General features: G+C 36.7%; 2 protein-coding genes across 11 annotated transcripts in view; one reads left to right on the top strand and one right to left on the bottom strand.

Annotated features, from left to right (window-relative positions):
• Positions 1 to 21,402, bottom strand: part of GALK2 (galactokinase 2) — a 112,052-nt gene extending 90,650 nt beyond the window's left edge. The window contains exons 1-4 of one of the 9 annotated variants that reach the window (XM_032343667.1): positions 21,096 to 21,153; positions 7,817 to 7,856; positions 4,128 to 4,216; positions 1,960 to 2,083 (exon numbers count right to left, since the gene is read on the bottom strand). In XM_032343667.1, the coding sequence (XP_032199558.1) occupies positions 1,960 to 2,083; positions 4,128 to 4,197 (194 nt within the window). In that variant the 5' untranslated portion in view covers positions 4,198 to 4,216; positions 7,817 to 7,856; positions 21,096 to 21,153. Of the gene's footprint in view, positions 1 to 795; positions 903 to 1,959; positions 2,084 to 4,127; positions 4,217 to 7,816; positions 7,857 to 13,848; positions 14,462 to 21,092 lie in introns of those variants that run through there. The other 8 variants (XM_032343666.1, XM_032343665.1, XM_032343668.1 and 5 more) reach the window with 8 other exon arrangements.
• A 70-nt stretch (positions 21,403 to 21,472) lies between these two features.
• COPS2 (COP9 signalosome subunit 2) overlaps positions 21,473 to 26,529 on the top strand; it is a 29,269-nt gene continuing 24,212 nt past the window's right edge. For both annotated transcript variants that reach the window (XM_032343675.1, XM_032343674.1), the window contains exon 1: positions 21,473 to 21,602. In XM_032343675.1, coding sequence (XP_032199566.1) covers positions 21,549 to 21,602 — 54 coding nt within the window. In that variant the 5' untranslated portion in view covers positions 21,473 to 21,548. The remainder of the gene's footprint in view (positions 21,603 to 26,529) is intronic.

The following is a 26,529-nucleotide window of genomic DNA, read 5'->3' as shown; positions in this document are numbered from 1 at the left end:
CTGGGTGGCTCAGTGGGTTGAAGCCTTTGCCTTTGGCTCAGGTCATGGTCCCAGGGTCTTGGGATTGAGCCCCGCATCCGGCTCTCTGCTCCGCGGGGAGCCTGCTTCCCCCTCTCTCTCTGTCTGCTTCTCTGCCTACTTGTGATCTCTCTCTGTCAAATAAATAAATAAAATCTTTTTTAAAAAATCAATCTGACAAAGGACCTTGTATCCACATCATAAAAGATAATCTTATAAGTCAATAGTAGAAGGTGAAAATTCTGCTTAAAAATGAGCAAAAGATTTGAACAAGCCCTTCAACAAAGAAGATATCTATATGACAAGTACATGAAAAGATGTTCAACATCATTAGTTAAAGAAATTAAAATTAAAAACCACAATTTGGTACTAGTACATATTTATGAAAGTGGCTAAAATTTAAAAAGACATGTTAGCAAAAATGTAGAGCAAATAGAACTCTCATACACTGGTGATAGGAATAAAAAATGGTACAAACACTCTGGAAAACAGTCAGGCAAGTTCTTAAAAAGGTAAACCAAATAGTCCTAGATATTGACAAGAAAAATGAAATACAGGTCCACACACAGATTTGTCTATAAATATCCACAACAGCACTATCCATAATAGCCAGAAGCTAGAAATGATCTAAATGTCCATCAATGGTGAGTAAATAAAGTATAGTATCTCCATGCAATGAATGCTACACAATATGTGGACAATTCTGGGAGGCATGCTGCATACCTCCTAGAAGTCCTGGTAGAATGAAGCCCCTTACCTACAGCAGGGACTACCTACCTTAGTAATTCCTCTCTGGTTCCCTGAATCATTCTCCATGTTGTTTCAGTACCACACCCAGGATCATATCCCAAATACTCTACCTTCATTCAAGTCTGTTTCAGGCTCTGTGTTTGTGAAAAAATGAAACTGAAACCATACATTCATGATGGTGGGAATGGTTAAGTGAATTTGAGTAAATCAATATGACAAATTGCTACGTAGCCAGTTTTAAATGTTTACAAATAATGACACAAAATTGTGTTTGAGACAATGTAAAATTTTCTTTAAAGGTTTCAATGTAGAAGCCAGACACAGCCTCGTATTGTGCCTTAATAAAGGCACGCAAAAAATATTTACTCAATGAATAAACATTATTGCAGGCAAACTAGCCAATGAACAATAAGCCAAAAATAAAAGGTGCCAATCATATGCCCAAATCTATTTTTTGTAATTAGCAAATCAAGTCCATCATACTATATTATAAGCAAGTAGGACTCATCCCAGGAAAGCAAAAACAGCTCAACATTAGAAAATCCATCAGTGTAATTCATATTTTTTTAAAACTGTTCTTCAATATTGAATAGACATTTAATAGAATTCAATTAATAGATTAACAAATTTCTTTTAATCTTTTAATCTTAGCAAACTAAGAATTCAAAAACAACAGGAAACAAAAAAGTATGCCCTTAATTTTATAAAGCACCAAACTTGAAGTTTGACACCAAGCCTCACAGCACTGGAGAGTCTACAGTTCCTGAATGCACAGAGTTTATGATCTACTGGGGGAATACAGGCAAGTAAGCAGGTAAGATGTTATGATGAGAGAATTAGAGGGTGCCCTAGTAACATAAGAAAAGCACCACCACTGACTTTGCTGAAGACAGCTATCTAAACAGGTGATAAATACCTTCTAGACAAGGACAGTTATTTTCATTTTTGTACAGCCCAGGATCTAAAATGGGAAATGCTTCTTAAATGAATGAGCAAATGAAAAAAAAAAAAAAAAGGGAACAAATATTAAAGAGCAGCCTTAGACTATTTTGGAAGTCAGATACAGATTTTAAATAAAGTCAATGATTACAAATTTGATTGCTTCTAAAGAGTTCATTTGGATAAGAACACACACACACACACACACACACACACACCCCATTATACACAGTAGCAATCCTAAATACTCACGGGTATAAGGGATTTGTATTGGCTAGTTGAAGAGTTTGTGTTTTCACAGGTTCCACAGCTATTAACATATCTTGTTCTACAGCCATAGGAAGAACAGAATATCCACAATAATCTATATGTTCTCCTAGAGAAAAAGATAAAGAATTTTTAATATTGCTAGCATATGACACAAGAGAATCTCAATCAGGTTGATATACAGGAAAAACTTGACCACAAGCCAGGTTTTAACAGAAAATAAAAATACTATGCGCAGGAAATGATTCAGTTTTCTTATTCTCCCCGACATCCGAGCCAGAAACTTCTGCTAGAATAAGTATATAAATTAGTTTCCGTTAATTTTTAGATTTCTTTAAAACTTCACAAGTTTTTTTCTACTTTCTAATTCATGTGATCATCTTCAAGTATTTTGTTTTGTGACTAGTTATATGAAGTATCCGAAAAGTAATAATCTCCTTTCTCTGTTGCTCTTTCATATTACCTTGTTAAGTATGAACAATTGAAGCTTTTCACACACTGCCTTATATTAACATTTTGTGAATTTCACTCTCTTCCTTATTAAGCCAACACACCCATAAAGTTGAGGACTTCACTTTATTTATATTTGCGGCCTAAATAAATGTCTAACAAATTAGACTGGCATTGATAAGTTGTGCTAAGTGTGTTAGACATAGCTCTAATCATCAGCAGGAATTTTATTTCCTATTGTACCATAATATTTTCTCCAAGTTGCTATTTAAACTCAAGGTTGTTTTTCATAAGATTTAAATACAAAATAACAATTCAAGAAAGAAATAAGCACAATAAGCAAGCTCATCTATATTTCCCCAGGACAGGTTTTCATGCCTGATTGTTCCTATGACAAACACTGCCCAGCTAAGAAACACAATATGAATGGAAGACAATTCAACTGCATAATTATAACTGTGTTTTTAAATAATTATTACTTTACATATTATTACTGGTAGCAAGACTTTTCTTCATATATTGATGTGTCCTTTAAAATGAATTGATAAAAGGGTTTTTTTTTTTAATGGATTGACAATGACAGATGGAGAAGTGGTTTTCAAAGCTGTCTTTCTCACCTCCTTCAAAAAAGATAGTAATATAAAACAGTAGTTCCCAAGTAGAAAGTTACACACTTACCTAGATGAACCTGCACCATCTTTTTTCCTTGCTGGCTGTTAAAAGAGTCAAAGTGCCCTCTTCTGATGCCCTCTCTAACCTTCCCGGGAAATCTGCTCCATCAGTTCTTCTCTTCTCAGTTATCTACAATCCCTTTCTCTCCAAAGGCTTTACACCATTCCCCCTCCCTCCCTCACTTAACCATGCTTAAACATCCCATTTTTTTTAAATCCCCCATTGTTTGCTTCAAAATAAAATAAGTCACCTAAGTCGATAATAATTGAACCTAGGTATTGGGTATATGGTAGTTCATTATATTATTCCAAAGACTTTTTTGTAAGATTATATTTTCCATTATAGAAAGTTTTCTTTTTAATTCTCCTTGACTCCTGGTTTTTCCTCAGTTCCCCATGCCATTTTCTCTTAATGCAACCTATTCACTCTTCAGGCCACCACACTTTTTTTTTCTTTTTTTTTTTTAGATTTTATTTATTTATTTGACAGAGAGAGACATTGAGAGAGGGAACACAAGCAGGGAGAGAGGGAGAAGTAGACTCCCCGCTGAGCAGGGAGCCTGCCATTGGGCTCCCTCCCAGGACCCTGGGATCATGACCTTAGCCAAAGGCAGACGCTTAACAACAGAGCCACACAGGTGCCCCCTCCGGGTCACCACACTTTTAAAAGGGCTTCCCAGTATTCTTCTAATCCAATGAGTAAATGTAAAACCATCAAGATTATTCACCACAATCTAAAAATTTAACCTGCAGCACAAAAAATCTTCGCATCTCTCATGAAAACAATGTTAACAATGAAGTTTCAATACATTTTCTAAAATAAATGGACAAAATTAACATTAATAACATGGCTTGGGAATGATGAAAATATAATGTGTTCTTTATGCAAAAGCTTAACTTGCTATAAGAGAGAAATGTGAAATACTCTATTTTTTCAATTCTCTTGAGAGAAGTTAAAAAAAAAAGTATATTAATAAAAATTTAGATCTTACCAAAGGAAGAAAAAAATAAGAGAAGGAACTTTAGCAATACCTATTATGTTGACTCTTCCTGGTGCTCGAACATAAAACTTGGGAATGGATCCAAACTTAGAGTTAAACATCTCCTTTAGCTTCAGCAATCTGAAAGCAAAAGTAGAATACTTCAGGATATCTGTATAACAGAAAAATCCGTAAGATATACAAACATATTTCATATACCTACCACCATTAATTATCTCTAAAAAGAAAAGCAAAATTTTTTCACTGACATACTTCTTTGAAAATCCTAGGATATGACAGTATGGTAACTTCCTAGGTGACACAATAGTATAAGCACACAGAAGAATAAAAAAAGATTAATGTACTCAACAGGAAAAATTATTTCCTTCAATTATAAAGAATATAACTTTCTAGAAAAATATTCAGAGAAGAATCTCTTTATACTAAAAGAAATCGTACAGGGTAATATTTCAGTTTCCTAAGGCTATCATAATAAAATACTATAAAGTGGGAGGGGCTTAAAATAATAGAAATTCATTGTCTCATGGTTCTAGAGACTTGAAGTCCAAAATCAGAGTGTTAGTAGGGCCATGCGCCTCTGAAACTTGGAGGGGAGAATCCCTTCTTGCCTCTTTTTAGTTTCGGGTGGTAGCCATCAATCCTTGGCATTCCTTGGATTAGGAGCTGCATCAATCCAAATTTTGTCTCTGTCACCACACAGAATTCTCCCCGTGTGTCTCTGTTTTTCCTTCTTATAAGGACACCAGTCTTGTCAGATTAGAGCCCACCTTCATTCACTATGACTCATCTTAACTTGATTACCTAAGTACACAGAAATGCTAGTCCAAATAAGGTTACATTCTGAGGTTCCAGGTGGACATGAATGGGGTGCAGGTGAGGAGGCACTATTCAACCCAATACAAGTAACCAATTGAAAACAAGAGTGGGACGCCTGGGTGGCTCAGTCAGTTGGAGTCTGCTTTCAGCCAGGTTACGATCCCAGGGTCCTAGGAAAGAGTTCCGCATCAGGCTCCCTGCTCAGCAGGGAGTCTACTTGTCCTTCTCCCTCTGCCCTGATTGTGCTCTCTCTGTCTCTCTCATTCTCTCTCTCTCTCTCTCTCTCTCAAATAAATAAATAAATAATCTTTTTTTTTTAATAAAAAATCTTTTAAAAAAAAAAAAAGAAAGACAGAAAGAAAGAAAGAAAGAAAAGAAAACTAGAATAGTTATCAGGAGACCACGGTTCTAATTTCAATGGAGCAAATCATTTTCCCTTATAGATCCAAAATTCTTAAAATAGATTTAATAATTTTATACCGTTCAATCACCTCAAGGCACTTCTATGAATACCCTCCCACTGTTAATAGTCTCACATCATAGTGTATCTGCATAATAACTGGAGGAGAATAAATATCTTTTAAAGCCTACTATATTCAAGATACTCATTAATTAATTTATTGATCTTAAAGGTTAATTTGCTGTAAGAAACAGAAAATCATACCAAAAACAGCTCAAATAAAAAGGAAATTATAATGATAGAAAGATATGTTGAATATCTTTGGAAGTTATTCAAGATGGTGTCCTAAGAACTGGACAGTCATCAGAAACTGTTTATATTAGTGTCTTTGGTTCTTTTTTCATGTCTCATTCTGTCATCCCTCCAAAGACACCATCTCCACTTCTCTTTGTTCAGTGCTGTTCACATTTCAGTTGCCTCTCTGAGTATCTTGGTTTCTGTTCCTCCATACCTTCAGTTTTCTTGACACTGTGGCCTCAACTCTACAAGATTTAACAGCTCCTGTGTCCGATACTATCTAATTAATTGTCTGTGTCCATTAATTCAAATTCTCAAAAAACATAATCTGGGTGGCAGAGTTTAGGAAATAAGAAAACAGAGATAGTAATCCTGATATCAGACATCATAGAATGTGTGCCAAAGAACATACAGGGAAAATTCTTAATGCTGAGTACTGCAATTCAGAACAAAGGTAATAGTTTAAGAAAAGCCCCCAAATGAAACTACAACCACTTTTATAAGGCAAATCTATATGTAAAGTAAGGAAATACAGATAGAAATATACTAACAATAAAAGACTATAAGATAACTTTCTCAGTATAAAAAAAGATCAGGTAGACAAAAGGGAAAAAAAAGACTCAAACAACAAAATTCATAGATTATGGATATGTACATATATTTAACATTATACTCTGTTGATGGGAAATATAACAAGAATGCATGGAATATTTACAAATATTGATCCTATATTAAATCATAAAGAACACATCTGTAATGTCTTTTTTATATATTTATATATATAAATATATAAATGTGTGTGTGTGTGTGTATAAAACATAGAAAAGGTGATAAAGCAAATATGGTAAAATGTTACCTTTGGAGAATCTGGGATAATAGTATACAGTAATTTTTTATTTTTTATTTATTTAAATTTTTTTTGCTATATTTGACTTTTATGTTAGGTGTGAATTTATTTTAAAATAACCAAAAAATGTTAAGAGGTGCCTGGATGGCTCAGTGGTTAAGCATATGACTCGATCTCAGGTCATTTCTTGATCTAAGGGTTATTGAGTTCAAGTCCCTCCATGGTCTTCATGCCCAGCATGAAGCCCACTTTAAAAAAAAAAAAGAAAGTATGTTTGTTCGTTTGTTTAAAGAAGTATTTAATGGTGCTTTACTAAGTACTCTACTTAGAAAGGAAATTAATAGTAGCCGTTGGCCTCTAGGAAACATTTGGCAGAAAAAAAAAGATAGTTAAGCTAAAAAGTACAATACAGAGAGACAATAGAGCAATAAGCCAGAAAAATACAGTCCTTTGGCAGCACAGAGAAAAGATATTTCATCCCTACTGTAGGAGAATGTGGGTGGTAAAATAAATCCAAAAGGGGGAGGTTAAGTTAGAGAAGCTTCCCCCAAAAGACAATAGTTAACATGAATTTTAAAGGATGATGTCAGACAATGGGATGAGGCGATGCATTCCAGGCAAATGGAATGAAAAGCCCCAGCATGCTGCATTCAGGAAATTATAATTAGGGTTTAAATACATCAGAGGAGGAGGCTGGTGGTAATCAAGCCTCAAATCTTAAAGGGCCTGGTATGCCATGTTGAGGAACATGGCTTTTATGCCACAGGCAATGGATGTGAAGACACATTTACAGATAGAGCGAAATCAATCAATTTGACACAAGAAGCTCACTGAGAAGTGTATGAAAGATGGGCTGGAGGAAGACAAGGTAAAAACAAAGAAATCCAATAGGTGGCCATTTACAGTAAACCTAGAGAGAAAGTTTAAGTGTACGTTAGTGATGGGGATAGAAAAAGGTGAAAATTAAATTAAGGTGATATTTAAAAAGTCAAAGCCATAATGGGAATTAGTGACCAATTAGAAGTGAGAAAAATTGAGAAAGAGGGAGAAGCATGTAACTCCTCGTTTTCTGGCTTCCATAACTACACTAGCCTCCACAGAGGCTCATTTTTGTTTCTGCTGAAAATCATATGCAGACAACATTCAAGGTCGGCTGAATTTGAATCCTTATTAATTTGCCTTTATGAGTGCTGAAAACACAAATAAAGTGAAGTGTTAACAGCAGAGCTAGAATGAGCCTCCTAAAAGGTGCTTTAATGAAATGATTTGGGGGTTCTCAAACGTGCCCTTTTCCCAACTACCTCAGGAAGGCAGTCTGTCCATGCTTTTTTTAAGTGTTCAGCACCAGAGGCTTACTTACCATTCAACATTCCTCCCTTTGAAATTCAAATGCATGGAAGCTATAAAAGGAAACAAGAAAAGTATTTCTCTCTAAGAATAGAAAGAACTGAAGTGTACAGTGTTGTTCTAAACTTCATACCTAATCCTCTAATAATGAAGCAGTATGGCTGTAAGTGGGGTACTGTTCTTCACAGCTCTGGGTGTCACCAGCAAGACTCCATCTCTTAAAATGTAGTCATTTAAAGTATGTCCCTTCCCCAAGAGTACAATGAGCATTTTCAATATGAAAATAATAGCCCCTAATGACAGACCTGTACCCCTAAACAAATAGTACATTATATGTTAATTTTTAAAAAAAAAAAAGGCAGGATACAAAACAATAGATCTAGTGAAATTAAGAAAACAATTCCACTTACAATAGCATTAAAAACAACAGAATAGAAAAGAGTTTGGTGTTTCCTCAAAAGGTTAAACACAGAAGTAGTATATGACCCAATATTTCTACTTCCATGTATATGTCCAAAGAATTGAAATCAGGGATTCAAACAGACACTTGCACAAGAATGTTCACAGCTGCATTAATCACAATAGTCCAAAGGTGCAAACAAGCCAAGTAACCAACAACAGATGAATGAACAAACAAAATGTGGTGTGTATGTGTGTATGTATGAATCTTCTATTGATCCACAGAAAAGAATCAAGGTCTGATACAAGCTTCTATATGGATGAACCTTGAAAACATTATGCTAAGTGAAATAAACTAGACACAAAAGGACAAATACTTATGATTTCACTTATAGAAAATACCTAAAATAGGCAAATTCATAGAGACAAAAAGTAGATTAGAGGTTACCACGTGCTGAGGAGTAGAGAAAATAGGGAGTTATTGCTTAATGAATAGAGAGCTTATTTGGGATGATGAAAAATGTCAGAAATATGCAGCAGTGGTTACTACACAACAGTGTGAATGTAACTAATGTCACTGAATTCTATACTTAAAATGGTTAAAATGTCAATTTTTATATTATACTTATTTTACCACAATAAAAAGAATAAAAAAAGAAAGAAAGAAAGAAAATAATAGCCCCTACAAAGATTATACTATTAAATGCAGAATTGGCCAAAACATCACCACACAAATTGCTGAATCTGGTGCTATGAATGCTTTTGACTTAAGAGATATATATACGTATATATATACATGTATAAAGATATATACATTATGTGTCTAAAAATTGACAGAAGAGAAACAGAAAAAGTAGTCAGAAATAAACTCCTTAACAAGGCTCAGAAAATGTTATGAATTAGTTCTGCCAGACCTTAAATAAAGATGATGCTTTGCTTTCATAAATGGTTCTAACAGTACAAGCTACAGAAAGCCTTTCTGATGTGGTAAACAAAGGCAGAAGAAAAATGAAATTTCCTTACACCTTATAGTCCATTGACAAGTCCTTGAAACAGGCAGAGTGACATTCCTCTAGGAACTTCGCTAAGGGCAAAAGGCAATCTTTGCCTGAACCCCCAAGATCCTATAAGCCACTTAAATATATAAAAATTCCTCTGGAAATTTCCTTATCTCTAAATCCCCCAAGGTATTTATTAGCAATCATCACCAAGCTTATGACCCACTGATACAGATCTGAAGGGTCTCATGACTAAGGTTTTATTGGTCAGTAATAAATGACCTCTTCCTAACAATAGCTAGCCCCCTCAAGATCCTGGAAGCCTTGCTTCCAAAATTCCTTAGAGATTAACACTAACCTCCCCTCTCAACTTGAAGGTATATCATTGCCCCTCACAACTCCAATGCAGATCTTTCTGCCCAGGTCCTGTCTCTGTGCTTTAATAAAACCACCATTTTGTACCAAAGACATCTCAAGAATTTTTTGTTGGCCATCAGCTTTGAACCCTAACATCTTTCCTGTTTGCTTTCTATCTCATTTTAGGAGGCCAGAATAACCCAGACGCTAAAACAACAATAGCCCACAAAAGCAAAATACAGGTTATTATCCCCTGTAAAAACAGAGAAAAAACAAATATTGGTAATTTTAATCCAACACACATTATTTAATATTTGTGAACAGAATTTATTCCAGGAATATAAAGATAGTACCAGGAAATCTCTTCATTAAACACATACTATTCCAACCAAATAAAAGGGGAAAACTCTATAATTCCATGGTCCTCTCAAAATATGCACAAAAATTCAATAACCATGACTAGTTTTTTAAATAAAATTTAAAATAATAATAATTTAAAAAGCATGGACAGGCTAGAAAAGAAAGAAATGTCCTAAATTTAATAAAGGCTACTTATCAGAAATAGTAAACAACTTATATGATGACAAAATATTGGAAGCTTCCCCATTGATACCAGAATAAGGACAAAGATGATATCATTCAACAATGTACTATAATGCATAAAGTACAAAATATCTACACAACAAAAGGCATCATCAAATTAAAGGGAAAGTGCTAGACTGAGAACAATATATAATATATACAAAACAACAAATAGTTTATATCCAAAACTATATCCCTTCATACAAAAAATATATACATATATAAAGAGTTCCTAAAAACTAACAACAAATAGACAATCTAATATATCTTTTTTTTTTTTTTTGCAGGGCAGGAACTAGCAAAATTTTAAATACTTATTAACTTTGACTCTGATTCCATTTCCATTAATGAGCTTAAAGAAAGAGCATCAAAAATGCCCAAAGATATATGTACAAAGATGTTTACTGAAGTACTTTATGAGAGTGAAAAACTGGAAACTTAAATGTACGGTGCAGTTGAGTGGTTAAATAAATAGCGTTATTCATACTATGAAATACTCTCAGCCCTAAAAAACAATGATATAAATCTGTATGGACTGATATGCCAGGATTTCTGAGAAGTATTATTAAGTGAAAAAAGGTAAGTAACAGAAAAATATGATTTCACTTTTATGACTATACCATTTTTATAAAAAATGGTAATAATGATAAAGATACAGTAAAAATATAAAAGATATAAGTATATAAAATTTATATTTTGTAAATATATAATATGTAAATATATTTTTATATAAAAATATAAAAGATACAGTAAAGATATAAAGATACCATAAAGATAAAATGATATTACAAGAATGTTAACCAGGGCGCCTGGGTGGCTCAGTGGGTTAAGCCGCTGCCTTCGGCTCAGGTCATGATCTCAGGGTCCTGGGATCAAGTCCCGCATCGGGCTCTCTGCTCAGCAGGGAGCCTGCTTCTCTCTCTCTCTCTGCCTGCCTCTCCATCTACTTGTGATCTCTCTCTGTCAAATAAATAAATAAAATCTTAAAAAAAATAAAATAAATAAAAAACAAGAATGTTAACCAAACGGATAACTTCTAAGAAGGGAGTAAGAACTGGCATAGGATAGCAATCGGAGACTATAGTGAGGAAAGGAACTGTGAAATTTTCAAGCTTTAATGAATATTTTTTATATATTAATTTTTAATGAATATATTTTTAAATAATCCAAATCTTTCATATTAGAAATGTAATTCATGCAAAATCATTACTCACGAGTCAAAAGATGGAAACAACCCAAATGTCCATCAACCAGTGAAAAGATAAACAAAATGTGATAATATCATACAATGGAATATTATTCAAGCATTAAAAAGGAACGACATACTGGTAACATGTTACAACACAGATGAACCTTGAAAGCATTACATTAAGTGAAAGAAGCCAGTCACCAAAAAAACCCACATATTATATGATGCCATTTATTTGAAATGTTCAGAATAAGCAAATTTATAGAGACAGAAAGTACATTAGTGGTTGCTTAGGGCAAAGTAGAGAAGGGTAGGGTGGGAGTGGTAGTGATAGTTTGAGGGATACAGAGTTCTTTGGGGTATGATGAAGATGTTCTAACTTTGATTATGGCAATGGCTGTGCAATCCTGTGAATATACTAAAAAAACACTTAATTGTAAACTTTAAACAGGTGAACTGCAGTATGTGGATATCATATCAATAAAGCTGTTACAAAAAAAAAAAAAAAAAACAATAATCCAACAGCTTAAAGGTTCATTCCAAAGACAAGAATGCATTAAGAAAGCTACTCCTAAGAATGCATTAAGAAAGCTAGAACACTGGAATTTGAAGTAGTCTTATAGTAAAGGGAATATGCAAGATTGAAATGCAGAAAAAAAATCAGAGTTTCTATTTCTATTTGATATTTATATAAAAAGAAAAAAAAGAAATTACGTTTGCTGAAATGTTTAATGTGACTGACTAGTGCCTTTACTTAGAATATCAGGTGCCCTGTGAAGTTGAAGAGGCATTCTAAAGAAACAGTAGGAATTCCAAAGAAGATAGTCTGGCCACAGGGCGCTTATGCATTTTTTTCCCCTTCAGCTTACTGTAACATATGACCAGTTAGGTGGGCTTATAGATTTCATTGAACTCGTCCCTGTTAAAGTGAGTAAGTGGCTGAAACATTGCTTGAAACTTATTACTGTATTTCTTGCACAAGTGAAAAACAAGAAATGGCAGAGCACAATTATCTAACCACTATTATGATCTCTTCTGCAGCTAACACAGAATGATAAAGGTTAACAATAAATGTATGTTGCATGAATGAATACTGTGAAATTCCTAAAAGGCAAGAAACAACTCTTAAGGAAACCTAGTAAATAATTCTTCAGTTTCTGTACATGTTACCACCATTCCCCTTCCCCCACACAGTAATTATAGAAATATTAAACATTATAATTAAATCATAACTAATAGAAACAGAAGAAATTATACATGGCTATGTTTCATGTAAAAATTTTTTTTAAAAAAACCTAAACTACAAGGGGCTAGATTATTTTCACATAACAAATTCCTGATGAATTTCATTTGAAGCATGTCTTTCACAATGTGTCCTAGTTCATTCAAGTATGTAAGGGCAACAATACACCCCAAGGACCTTCAGAGAATATACCGAAATCCAGAGACATACACGAGTAGTCTAAAGCCCTGCTGCTCTCCTTTCTTCCAGGTAACTAAACACCCACTGTTTGATTTCTTAAGGGTGAAAAAAGCATTTGCAAGTTTTAGTAAGTTATAATATTATCAACTCCCTCATGACTGTGAAAAACCAGGAAGTAGGGAAAGCTTGAAGACTTAATGTTATAGAAAAAAATTAACAGGGAAAAAGTAAAAATTAGAGCAAAGAAGGAGAGAATCCAACCTTAGAAAAGCTGCACAGCTAATATGCAGCAGGTTAGAGACTTCCTTCTATGAGATTTCCCTCCTATGTCAGAACTAAGTATTTCTACTTAGTTACAAGATGCCCTCAAATGAAAAGAATCCTCCACTAGGTATCACTAAAGTTATTCTGTAACTAGGTACCTGCAGCAGATTAATTCCCTAAGTAACAGTGCCTAGATGTTATGGTTTGTTTAAAGGGATGCGGAGACGGGACACCTGGGTGGCTCAGTTGGTTAAGCAGCTGCCTTCAGCTCACGTCATGATCCCAGCGTCCTGGGATCAAGTCCCACATCAGGCTCCTTGCTCCGCAGGGAGCCTGCTTCTCCCTCTGCCTCTGCCTTCCACTCTGTCTGCCTGTGCTCGCTCTCACTCTCTCTCTCTCTGACAAATAAATAAATAAAATCTTTAAAAAAAAAAAAAAGGGATGCGGAGAGCAAGGGGGGTTTGTTTGGGGTTGGGTTTGGGTGTGTTTGTTTGCAATAAGTATTTTAGAAAGGGGATTTTATAAAAGCACACCAACTGGCAGGCAAGACAAAGAAAGAAGGGGTTCTAAGTTAGTTTGGTCACTTCTGCTAAAGCCCAGCAGAAACAGTGTACCACCTTCAGCACCAAAGGTTCAAGAAGGATCTGCACGGATGGAGAAAAACCCTCAACCCTTGGTAGGAATCAAGGTGTAAAGTGTTTTGAGATGTGGTCTTTCTCACAAGCCCAGCCATGCGGCCTCATAAAATCCTAAGGATTCTGTCCATTCCCAGGAGCAAAAAAAGCAGCCAGCGAAGAGCCAGAAATCTTGGACACTATCTGCACCTAGCCTACCCAGGCGATCCCGAAGCGCGGCATCTCCTCTCCCCCACCTGGGATGTTCTGCCACTTGCACTCGACGCGTGGCAGGACCCTCCGTAGCCATATTTCGCTAGATCCTTCTTTCCTCCGCAGTTTCAGCTGGCGAAACAGAGCTCCCAAGGTAATCACGAGACATTTGCTACAGGAACCTTTTCTTCCGGGCGACAGCGGCCCTCACCCTGCGGAAATCCTGCCGCTTTGCTGAGGTGGCTGTTTCCAGTCGGTCCCGCCTATGGCTCCTCCTCCCCAGGCTCCAGGGCCTAGTGCCCTCCCAGCAGCTGTCAGGTACAGCCACCATGCTGCTCTAAGCTCTGGGCACAGGGACTCCCTGGGTGCATGCGAAGAAGCTAAGGAAGTTTATTTTATGTGCCCTGGGGCGTAAATCTGAGAACACGATTAAACCTTGCGCCTCAGGTTGCCTTTTTTCCTTTCTTTTTTTTTCTTTTCTTTCTTTCTTTCTTTTTTTTTTTTCCGAGTTAGGGTGTTTCTTTTTTTCTTTCGTGACCAGCAACTACACCCCAAATACACCCTAAATTGTTTAGTTACTCCCTTAAGGCAGTATAAAATTGATGCATTTGATTTAAACATATTTGCTTATTTCCAGAATGAAGGCATCAGTGGGCCTTTCCAGAACGCAATTAATAGTGAAAAGAAGAAAATACACGTCTTTCAAACTACAAGAACCCTTGCAACCAGTTCAAAGCCTTCATTTTTCAGCTACCTAGAGAAATCCCAAATGCCCTACGAAAAGAGCACATCATTCCCATCCCATCATTCTAGTATATTTGTTTTCTTTCCTTCACGGTTCTTGTAACTTCTGCATATTTCTTTTCTTTTGTATTTTCTCTCCATCTCCATCTCCACCATCACTATCACTACAAAGTAAGCAAGTTGAGGGTAGGAACTGTGTATCTAGGCAGTATCTGGCAGATTCTTAATAGGTAAGATGAACTTAATGAACAAATGAAAGGTGAACTGACTTCCTAAGGTCACACAGTCAATCGGTAGTAAAACTTGTATTATCAACTGAGCACTTTCAGTGCTGCTTTAGTTCACAGGGGAATCATGGGAGGATTAATGCAAAACATAAAGAACCTACAGATTTCAGTAAAGGAAACAAAGACAAATTTGGAATTACAATATAATTGTGTCTGCTCCCTGCTTTGCCTCCATACCATACATCCTTCTGAAAAGTAGATGGTTCACATTTCATAAACCTAGGGATGTATGGTCACCATTTGGGATGGGAATAAAAACAAATGAGAATTAGAGATACCAAAATGGCAAACAATAATATTGCTAAAAGTGTGCAATTGCATTTTTACAAAAGACATTTTTACAAGGTCAAGGACAGCATAAAGAATGAAAAGTCCCAGCAGGCCTAATCATCCTTTTTTTTTTTTTTTTTTTTTTTTTTGCACATTCCTCCTATAGCAATTTTAGAGATAAAAAAACTTAACTGCAGTATAGAGTATTCTGAAGGGCCAATATGAACAGTCGATTGATTTAAAGATGATATGTTTATTAAGTATTTTGTAAGCATCATGCATTTACATATATCATTTTATTTAATCTGAAGAGACTGAGGCAGATTAAAAGGAGCAGTAAGTAGGCAAGGCCATTAGTTTACAAGGTGGGAATGTAATGCAATCATGCAAATTGTATTCATCAGAACTCCTCTCAGGAAGGAGTGGATATTAAATTGGTAGAAATAACATTTTGATAAGCCACTAGGTTGGTTGGTAAGATCAAGGGATATGCTCCAACAACAGATAGTTGTCAATTTGCCTTTGAAGGAGAGAAAATTCCTTCCCTGAGTGAAGTATACAGTTGAGGCTACAGCCAAAGTTGAAGTATTTATCACCATTCCCCAACCCACCTCCACACCACACCTTTGCTACAGTTGTGACAGTAGCTGCACTTCTCATTTCTCTACAACCATGGCTGCTGTTGGGAAGTCCATCTCAGCTTCTACTAAATCCAGCTGTTTTTTGTTTGGTTGGTTGGTTTTGTTTTTTAAGTAAACTCTGAGCCTAATGTGAGGCTTGAACTCACAGCCCTGATAATTAAGAGTCTCATGCTCTACCAACTGAGCCAGCCAGGCTGGCTTCATTAAATTTTTAATTAACCCCCCTGAGTACACCCTGAGTTTCCTGTCCAGATCTTAACTATTATAAAAGGAGTCCTCCTTTTTTGCCTTCTAACTTATGGTATTCAGCCTCTCTAAATAAATGTAGTAAAAAAAAAAAAAAATTAAGATGATCAATGTGAAAGGATGTTAAATCATGAGCCTATTTGGGGTAACCATATGTCTCAACCCAGAGAAGTAAGAGATCATGAATGCCAGAGTTTACTTAAAAATACCACATTTTCTTTTTTTTTTTTTTTTTTAAGATTTTATTTATTTATTTGTCAGAGAGAGAGAGAGAGCGAGTGAGAGCAAGCACAGGCAGACAGAGTGGAAGGCAGAGGCAGAGGGAGAAGCAGGCTCCCTGTGGAGCAAGGAGCCCGATGTGGGACTTGATCCCAGGACGCTGGGATCATGACCTGAGCCGAAGGCAGCTGCTTAACCAACTGAGCCACCCAGGCGTCCCAAAATACCACATTTTCATTGAGCATTTTGTATGGGCAAAGCACATGCTTAGTTTCAGGGGATTCAGAGATAAGTAAGATAATTGTGTCCTGAAGGAGCTTTCAGCTTAATAAAGAACACAAAATAATCATAATACACAGTAACAAAGCAAATAAAAATATACTTTTAAAGGGTCAAATTATGTTGGGAATTATATGTCAATTATTTTTGACACAGGTAGTAAGACAATTCAACACAGAATGGGTCATCTTTTCAACAGACAAAGCTAGAACAATTTAATATCTGTACACAGAAAAAAATAAACCTCCACAGTTACCTCATGCTACATACAAAAATTAAACCTGAAATTAAACTCTTTTTTTTTTTTTTAAAGATTTTATTTATTTGTTAGAGAGAGAGATACAGAGCGCAAGCACAGGCAGACAGAGTGGCAGGCTAGAGGCAGAGGGAGAAGCAGGCTCCCTGCCAAGCAAGGAGCCCGATGTGGGACTCGATCCAAGAACGCTGGGATCATGACCTGAGCCGAAGGCAGCTGCTTAACCAACTGAGCCACCCAGGCGTCCCTGAAATTAAACTCTTAAGTATAAGAGTTAAACTCTGTAAAACTTTTAGATGAAAACTTAAAAAAAATTTAGTGCCCTTGGTTTTGGCAAATATTCTTTAAATACAACAAAAAAGGCACAAAAAGCTCTTACAAGTCAATGGTAATGAGACAAATAACCCAATTTTAAAATGAGCACAAGAACTGAAATCATACTTCACCAAAGAGGATAACATGGATGACAAATAAGCACATGAAAAGATGTTCAAAATTAGTCATTAAGGAAATGCCAACTGAAAACACAATGATCTACCACTGTACTCCTGCTAGAGTGGTTACAATTAAAACAACTAACCACACCATGTGTTGACGAGGATGTGGAGCAACTACAACTCTTATACATTGCTGGTAGATATGCAAAGTGGCAAAAACCACTTAAAGAAACAATCTGAGAGTTTCTTTGAAAGTTGAGCATATACCTACCAACCATCCCATTGTAAGGTATTTACCTATATTCATATCTATTACTACATAACAATATTACCACAAACATAGCAGTATAAAACAATACACACTGATTATCTCACAGTTTCTATGGTTCAGGAGTCAGGGTATGGCTCAGCTGGGTCCTCTGTTTTAGGGTCTCGCAAAGTCTTATCTGAGGTTAAACTGGGGAAGGATTCATTCCTAAGATCATCTGACTGTTAGCAGTATTCAGTTCTTCGTGGGTTGTCAGAGTGAAGGCCATGGTTTCTTGCTGGCTATTGGCCAGATGTGGCCCTCAGCTCATTGCCCCATGATCCTTCATAACATGGCTACTTGCTTTCTCAAAGCAGCAAGGGAGATAGAGTCTCTCCCAGCAAAATGAGTTTCCAATCTTGTACAATGTAATTATGTTCACATAATCACATATATCACCTCTGCTGTATCTTATTAGAAGCAAGTCACATCTATTTGTCAATCACACCTCACTAAAGCTGAAACAAACAAAAAGAGAAGTAAGTCACAGATCCCACCCACATTCAAGGGGGGATTATCCAAGAGCATGGTTAGTAAGAAGACCACCTCTGTCTGTCCACCACATTACTCAAGAGAAATGAAATATATGTCCACACAAAAATGTGTACACATATGTGCCCAATTGTTCTATTTGTATTAGCCAAACACTGAAAAAACTCAAATACCCATCAACAAGTGAATAGATACCTTGTGAGATATCTATACAATGGAACACTTAACAATAAAAAGAAACAATCAATTGAAACCAATTGAAACAACACTGATGAATCTCAAAGTAATTATATGGAGTGAAAGAAGTCAGGCAAAACAGAGTACATACTGTATGATTCATTTATATAAAATTCTAGAAAATGAAAAATAATCTATATGACAAAAAGTAGATTGGTGGTTGCCTGGGAAAAGTGAAAGGGTTGAAAAGGAAGGATTACCAAGAGGTAATGAGGAAGTTTCTGCAATGATAAATATATTCATTACTTTGGTTGTGGTAATGGTTTCACAGGTATATACATATGTCAAAACTAATCGAATTGTACACTTTAAGTATGTGCAGCTTAATGTACCTCAGTAAAGCTGATAAATTAGACTTCAATAAAGTTTTATATATTTTTTTAAGATTTTATTTATTTATTTGACAGACAGAGATCAGAAGTAAGCAGAGAAGCAGGCAGAGAGAAAGGGGGAAGCAGGCTCCCTGCTAAGCAGAGAGCCCGATGTGGGGTTCAATCCCAGGACTCTGAGATCATGACCTGAGCCGAAGGCAGAGGCTTTACCCCACTGAGCCACCCAGGCGCTCCTATATATATGTATTTTTTAAACATAGGATCCACCTTCTACAAGGGCACCACATCACATTAATGCTCCCTGTTACAGTAAAAAAATTATTTACCATTGAATAAAATTGATGTCAAGAAAAAGAGAATACCATAATTGCACAAAGTGTTCAGGATAGGTCATGTGAGTAAAATGACATTTAAACGTATTTTTAAGGACAGAAAAGATTCTGACACATAGTGATAGCTATAAGGGCATCCCTTGTACAGAAAAATTAACATGTTTATTCATTCAATAAACAAACTTGTATATCCAAGCAGTGTGCTAAACACTGTGAAGACCTTTTTGTCTGTCTTAGCAAATTTCCAGACTGGATTGATTAAATTTGGAAATGATTAAGAATATTATGCTCAGGGTCCCTGGGTGGCTCAGTGGGTTAAAGCCTCTGCCTTCGGCTCAGGTCATGATCCCAGGGTCCTGGGATTGAGCCCTGCATCGGGCTCTCTGCTGAGCGGGGAGCCTGCTTCCCCTCCTCTCTCTATGCCTGCCTCTCTGCCTGCTTGTGGTCTCTGTCTGTCAAATAAACAAATAAAATCTTAAAAAAAAAAAAAGAATATTATGCTCAACATTTACCTGCAATCTTTGCAGGTTTGCAATCTTTGGGCTCCTAGTCACTAACTCACTTTATTTCTTTCCCCTTAGTAGTAGTAGTAAATAATTAAATAGTAGTAAATAATTAAAAAGCAGAAAATTATATCAATAAATTCAATGTAAATCACCATGCACAAGGTTAATAGAAAATCTCAAAATTGCTATACTGATTAGAATGCAAAACTATATAGTTCCGATTACTCTGAAAAAATAAACCTCTTAACCACCTTGGAATTCTATTTTCTCTTTTGAAGAATTACGGATTTCGGGTAGAGTAACCATGTGATATACTGCCCAAACTCCTAAGAGAAATGGATGCTGATAATGATTACTCTGGGGCAACAGTATTAAATCAGGGCTGTCCCAGGGAAACTGAGATGTATAGTCACCCCAGGTAGAGGGAGATTCTGATTTGTTTTAAGGTTTACAAGTATAGATTCCCGAGCTATATCCCAGACCTATTGAATCAGAATCTCTGGTGTGGGATTTGGGAAGTTTATAATCTAATGAACTGCCATGCTTGGAAAGCCCTGGACCCTAAGGTGATATCATTAAATCTCTTCCAATTCTAAAATCCTATACTTTATAAGGGAATTTTGAATATAAACTTTATATTAGATGATATTAGGGAATTATTAATTTTATTGATGTAATAATGATCTGATAATATAAGAAAATGTCCTTGTTTTTAGGAAATACACATACCTGCATCTAAGAGTGATGTGCCAAGCATTTTGTTTTCAATTGATTCAGGGAATATACACACAAACACAAAGCGGATAGTGGGTATACACATGTTCCCTGGACTATAACAATTTTTCTGAATTTTTGAAATTCTCATAATAAAAAGTTGTCAAGAAAAGACTATTTAGGAAAAACTGTTTATAAGTAGGCAGTCTTGTTGTTATAAATATAATTTTTAAGAACTATGACCAGAAAGATGGCAATTCAATTGATTGCTAAGAAATGCAGCCTGTAATTCCTCCTCTTGGGTTTTTTTCCCAAGGAAAAAAAAAAGTGGCAAAGATATTAGTTGCAAAATTGTTTAAAATAGTATTCTAAGTGTACACTATAAATGGCATCCTTAGGTGAATTATGGTGCATTGGTACATTCAATGGAGGTATTATTACACAACCACTAAATTCTCACTGTCAAAAACATATTGCATATATTGTCCTATGCTGTTACATAACTAGGTGCACAAATAATCCGAAATTATATCTGTGCTATAACCACATAAAATTTGCTTCAAGTGAACAGAACTGGAAGTTTATATGGAAAATGCGGTTTAAAACGCAGTCCCCCGCCCCCGTATTTCACTTTCATTTTTTCATTCTGAATTCTGCTAATAATTGTGTGCAGCAAGAGTGCGTATTTTAAAAACCAGTCGTTACCCGTTACCTTAATTTTGGTTAAGGGCAGTAAAGGTCAGTTTATAATTCGTTGGAAAAGCTGGGTAGGATTTTAGGCGCCTCGATTGATGCTTAACTGGTTCGGGAGAGCCACAGCATCATTTTGCCGAGTACCAACATAACAAACATCATGTGTAACCCGTACTGCTGAAAAGGTCTCCAAACATCACAGGAACACCCACCATATGTGGGCAAAATGCGCATAGGTAATCAAGGCAGAAATACTACTACCTGTCAAATAGGACGGGCATGTCAGCCTTTTCTCCGCGAAAGGCTTCTGATCCTACGGTGCCTCCTACTTTCACCAGAATGAGATGGTTCCAGAGTCCCAGGCAAGGGAAGAGACTGTTCCCTTGCCCAGGAGGCTGGAAACTGCTCAGTGCGAGCGCAAGGTTTCCAAGGCTCTTCAGCGGAGATCCTCAGCACTCGACGATTCCCCAGTTGCTAGGTTTAGTTGCTAAGGCACCAACGGTCTCGCAGGAAGACGGGGCGGTGCACTCCCTTTTAGCGTCGTAGCGAAGCCTCTCGACACCGAGCGCATTTGTTCCGGGAGGAAACATTCAGCTCCTCTAAGAGCGACGGGAAGGCGAGGAGAAGCTGGGAGTGACGCCTCTGAGCCGTGGAGGATTGTGGGAGGAGGTTGTCTCCAATTTCTCCTCCCTCTCCCCCCCCCTCCCGGCCAAGATGTCTGACATGGAGGATGATTTCATGTGCGATGATGAGGAGGACTACGACTTGGTGAGGCGGTGGGGACGGAACTCTGGGGTTAAGGGTGGGGTCTGGCTTTAGGGACTGGGGCGGGGTCGACCGCAGCCTCCCCCCGTAGAACATGTGCTTCTTCCAGTTTCCCCCGGTGCAGTGACAGGACGGGTTTACCTCCTCCCCCTTCCCTCACCGGGCCCGGGCCCTGCTTCTCCAGCATGGGGGAGGGGAGGGTGAAGGAGGCAGCGAAGGGGGGTCCCGAGCCTTGCGCTTCAAGTCTGACCGTCTCCTGCGTTTACATAGACCCCCCTGGCCTCCGGCGTCCGGTTTTCGGTGCCTCCTACCTCCTCCCCACCGCGCCAGCCGCCTCGGGGATCGTGCAGCGGTCTAGGCCCTGCCTCTGCCCTTTCGGGCCCAGCTTTCCGGGCCCCTCTTCTTCATCCTGGAACTGAGCGAGAGAGAAATGCTGAGAGAAGGGTCTGAAAACTAGGGGACCTTACTGCTCCCAGGCCTGGCCGCGAAACGCCTCTTGTGGTCTCCTGGAGACAGTTTAAGAATAATAGTCCAGGGTCCGTTTTGGTTTAAGGTAAAAAGGTGCAGCAGAGCGTTCAGGGCAAGGATAGCTATTAAACAACATCAACAAACAAACAAAACAAAGTAGTTAAACTACTTGTTTCGATAAAAGCTGGGGGGGGGGGGTTGCTTTTTTGTTTGTTTTGGTGTGGGGGGTGGGGCTAAGGGGATTGACCCAGTGGATTTCTTTTTTGACTTTGAGATTTCCCAGCATTCAAAGTTAAAAATATCAACAGTATAAAAATGAACGAATTTAGGTAGCTGAACGGTGATCTGTAAAGATTCAAGGTTTAACTAAACGTATTTACAAGCTTTCAAGAACAATTCACTACCATTTCGAGTTGCTGTTAAGGAACAATAACTGTGCGGACTAAGAAATAATTCGGTCTAGGAATTAGCATCAACTTTGTTTTTTACTTTGGGGGCGTTTTTGTGCATGTTTCTTGTATATTATAGTGATTCTGCCTTATTGTCAAGTTAAGAAGTAGATGCTTAGGGATATCTGGCTCATCTTGTATTTTAAGTGCCAGATATTCTTGAGATACTAATATATTATCTTGAATTCGTCTGAAACTTTTGTATAGTCATTTACAGTTAATCTTCCTATTTTAAATGAAGGCACATTTGCAAAATGTAGAGGGAAGTGCTTGCTCTTACCTGAAAATCAAAGTAGAGGTTTTGATAATTCTTAAAGTTGAATGTAGAGTTTTGCTTATAGTAATGAGTTCTGCTTTACATTTTAGTTTGTGCAGATCAGGCCAGTTTTAGGCAGTGCATTAAGACTGTATTACTTGTGACATCATGTGCGTTTTTATTTATTGCATGTTTATTTATATTACAGGTATTTTCATAACTGTGGAAGTGTCTCTTGAAAATGTTTATATTTTTGACTTTTGTTCTTAAATGTTTCTGCTTATCTTTCCTAAGCAGTATTGAGTACATGACTTATTAGCACTGTGGTAAACTTGAAGATCATCAATGAGAATGTAATGTAGGAATGGGAATGAGAATTTTGTTGTCCCATAAAGTATTCAGTTTTTGAAAGAACTTTTAAACATGCATTCTTTAACTTGGATAGGTTTTTCCAGCCTTTTAGGGCCCACACTACATGTACAATATAAAGTTTAATATATAGGTGTTTTAACTTTTTTTTTTTAACCAAAAAATGTTAGGTTTTACACTACTACATAATTAAATGAAATCTTCCCCCCAGCATTCTGTTAAATAGTCCTCCCTCCGCCCCACCCCCCCCATATCTGTCCTATGAAGATACAATTCTGGATTCCCAATCAGATATCAAGTAGTGAAAACTTTTTTTACTATGAGTTCAAGTCTTTTGATGGCATAGAATTTATTTAGCAGTTTATTTCTTGGTTTGTTAATTAAACCACTATATGTTTCTAAAACAAAGACTAAGGGAGGGGGCGTCTGACTGGCTCAGTTGGTAGAGCATGGGGACTCTTGATCTTGAGATTCAGGCCCTACATTGGGTATAGAGATTACTTAAAAATAAGAATCTTAAAAAAAAAAAAAAAATGAGGAGGGCTGGTTGCCATTCGTGCTTACATGTTGTCAAGAGAGAAGTTGGGTGTTTTTCCTTAGTTACTTGCCTGAGACTTGTTTCTTGGGATTTAAAGTGTCAAAAGAATTGACTTGCTGGTTTAGGGAAATTTCTTTTTTATTAAAAAAAATACTGTTTGTTAGAAAATTTGTGATTTCATTTTAGTCAAAATATTAACTAAAGCTGGCATGCGTGGGTTAAGCATCCTCCTTTGGCTCAGGTCATGATCCCAGAGTCCTAGGATTGAGTCCTGAATCCGGCTTCTTGCCTGGCAGGAAGCCTATTTCTCCCTCTGCCTTTGCCTGCTTGTGCTATCTCTCTGACAAATAAATAAATAAAATCTTAAAAATATATATATTAGTTAAAGTCCTGAGTATTTCTGACCACAGATATATTCAGCATATCTTTTCTGGGTTGTCTGCTGGCAAATTTTAATACCCTAAATCATTTTTTGTACTTGCCCAATCTAGTGGAAATAAGTATTTAGGATACCACCAGGAAAAGTAAAACTTTCTAAAACTATACTGTTTTTGTATAAGAAAGTAATTAATGGTGTGTACCCCAAGATCTAGAAGAAAAGAGAACCAGCTTGGTTTAAAAAAGAAGAAACAAGTGTGAAAGAAATCTAATTTGCTTGAGCTCTTATTTCTAAGACCTATTTTATTTTTTTATTAGAAGCAGAAGCAGGTGTTTTTTTTTTCCTTTTCTTTTAAGTAGGCTCCACGCCTAGCATGGAGCCCCACGTGGGACTTGAACTTAGAACTCTGAGATCCAGACCTGAGCCGAGATGAAGAGTCGGCCGCCCAACTTAACTGAGCCACCCAGGTGCCCCAGAAGCAGGCATTTTCTAAGCATAGGAATTTATAAAGCCGTAAATGGAGAAGTAGGAGATGATACTGGTAAATGTCTTAAGTATTTGCTTGTCTGATAATACTAAGTAATAACTAAACCACCATTCAGGAAGTTAATAAGGCTATTGATATGTTAACTGTATTGTAATTCTACAGTCCAACCATTCTAGCATGAAATTCCTTAGTAGGGCTTTTTTTTGTTTTTTGTTTTTTTTGCTTATTTTGTTTTGTTTTGTTTTTTGTTTTGCTTTTGCTTAGGACTTCTAATAATCTTTTTAGAAAGGACTTAAGACAGACTGACTTCATTCCAAATATTATTCTTTAGTAGATCCTGTGATAAGGTAGGGCAGTGTATATTTGAATTTAAATGTATTGCAAGGAAAACATTTGTCAAAAAGATAGACTAATTCTGCTCGGGTAAATATATTAAAGCTGTGAGACTCATTTTCCCCTAGCCAGGCTCACAGTTATGATTAGTGAATGAATATTTACTAGCATTGGGGTTTTTTGGTCTTAATATGTTGCTGTTTTAATGCTCTAAACATTTACTTCTTTTTTATCTGCATTTTTGTGGGGAGAGAAATGAGTCGTAGCCGTAGTATATCTCATAGAATCTCATTTGTCACCATTTTAACAATTTAGCAAATAATGGCTTGAACTCACTTTCTGGTGTTATAAAGAATCTTAGAACATAGCTTAACAAATGAAAATATAACACGTCTGTTTTTTAAAAAAATACTTTTGAATTACTACAAATAATATAAATTATATATTTTATATATATGTATATACAAATTATATATTTATGTAATAAATATATAACATCCTTTGAAAAGAAGTGATATAGAACAAGGGCAAAAAATGATAGCTCTAGGAATTTGTATATTTAGTATGAGGGATGTCACTTGTCATTCATTCTGCATATAAGGAGTTTGGAAGTTACAGGTTATTGCCCTCTGAGACTGCTGTGCCAGTAACTTAACTATTTGACAGGATGTTGGGGACCTTTATAGATTTTCAAACAGTATACTGCTTATGGTCTGAGCCAGTGTTTTCTATGCTGCACAAACATTTGGAATTCTGCATGTACTCCTCATGAAGATGAAATTTGATTCTGTAGCTGAGGCTTTTAAAAGAAACTTAACATGTTTAATCATAAATAATTGGGTGGCTCAGTGGGTTAACGCCTCTGCTTTCACCTCAGGTTATGATCCCAGGGTCCTGGGATAGAGCCCCACATTGGGCTCTCTGCTTAGTGGGGAGCCTGCTTCCCTTCCTCTCTCTCTCTGCCTGCCTCTCTGCCGACTTGTGATCTCTGTCTGTCAAATAAATAAATTAAAATCTGTTAAAAATAAATAAATAAATAATTGGAAACAACTCCAGATAGGAAAATACTAATCCTTTTAGTACTGATAAGGTAATGACACATAAATTATGGCATATCCATGTGATGGAATGCTATATCAGCATTTCAAACCATGCTCTGAACAATATTCAGTGATAAGAAAAACTTTTTGATAACTTGTATTGGTCAGGACTCTTGGGCATAAGAGACAAGAATATTGTTAAACTAGCTTAAACGAAGAAGAGCATGTGTTGATAAACATCACCAGGAAGTATCAATATGGCTGGATTCATGGCTCAGATGATGGTCGTGGCTATTTTTCTCTTTCTTTATTCCTGGTCTGCTTTCCTCACTGTGTCAGCATAATTGCCTTCACATTACATCACAAGATGTGATGCAGCATCTTCCTAGTGTTATAACCTCAAAGGCAAAAAGCCCTAGGAAGGACTTTTATTGACCCAGCTAAGGTCTGTGTGGCCTTCTGTGAACAGCTGTAGAGAAGGAGATGGTATTGCTTGCCCTCCTCTGTGGGTAGGGCACCATAATTGAAAACCCTCACATGGGAGAGTAAGGGTTGATCATCAATGCTATGCATACAGTGAACACATATACACTATAAATATGTAATCTGTA

The sequence above is a fragment of the Mustela erminea genome, chromosome 5 (genome assembly GCF_009829155.1).
Source record: "Mustela erminea isolate mMusErm1 chromosome 5, mMusErm1.Pri, whole genome shotgun sequence".
Lineage (NCBI taxonomy): Eukaryota > Metazoa > Chordata > Mammalia > Carnivora > Mustelidae > Mustela > Mustela erminea.
This window is presented reverse-complemented; position numbering and strand designations above follow the sequence as displayed.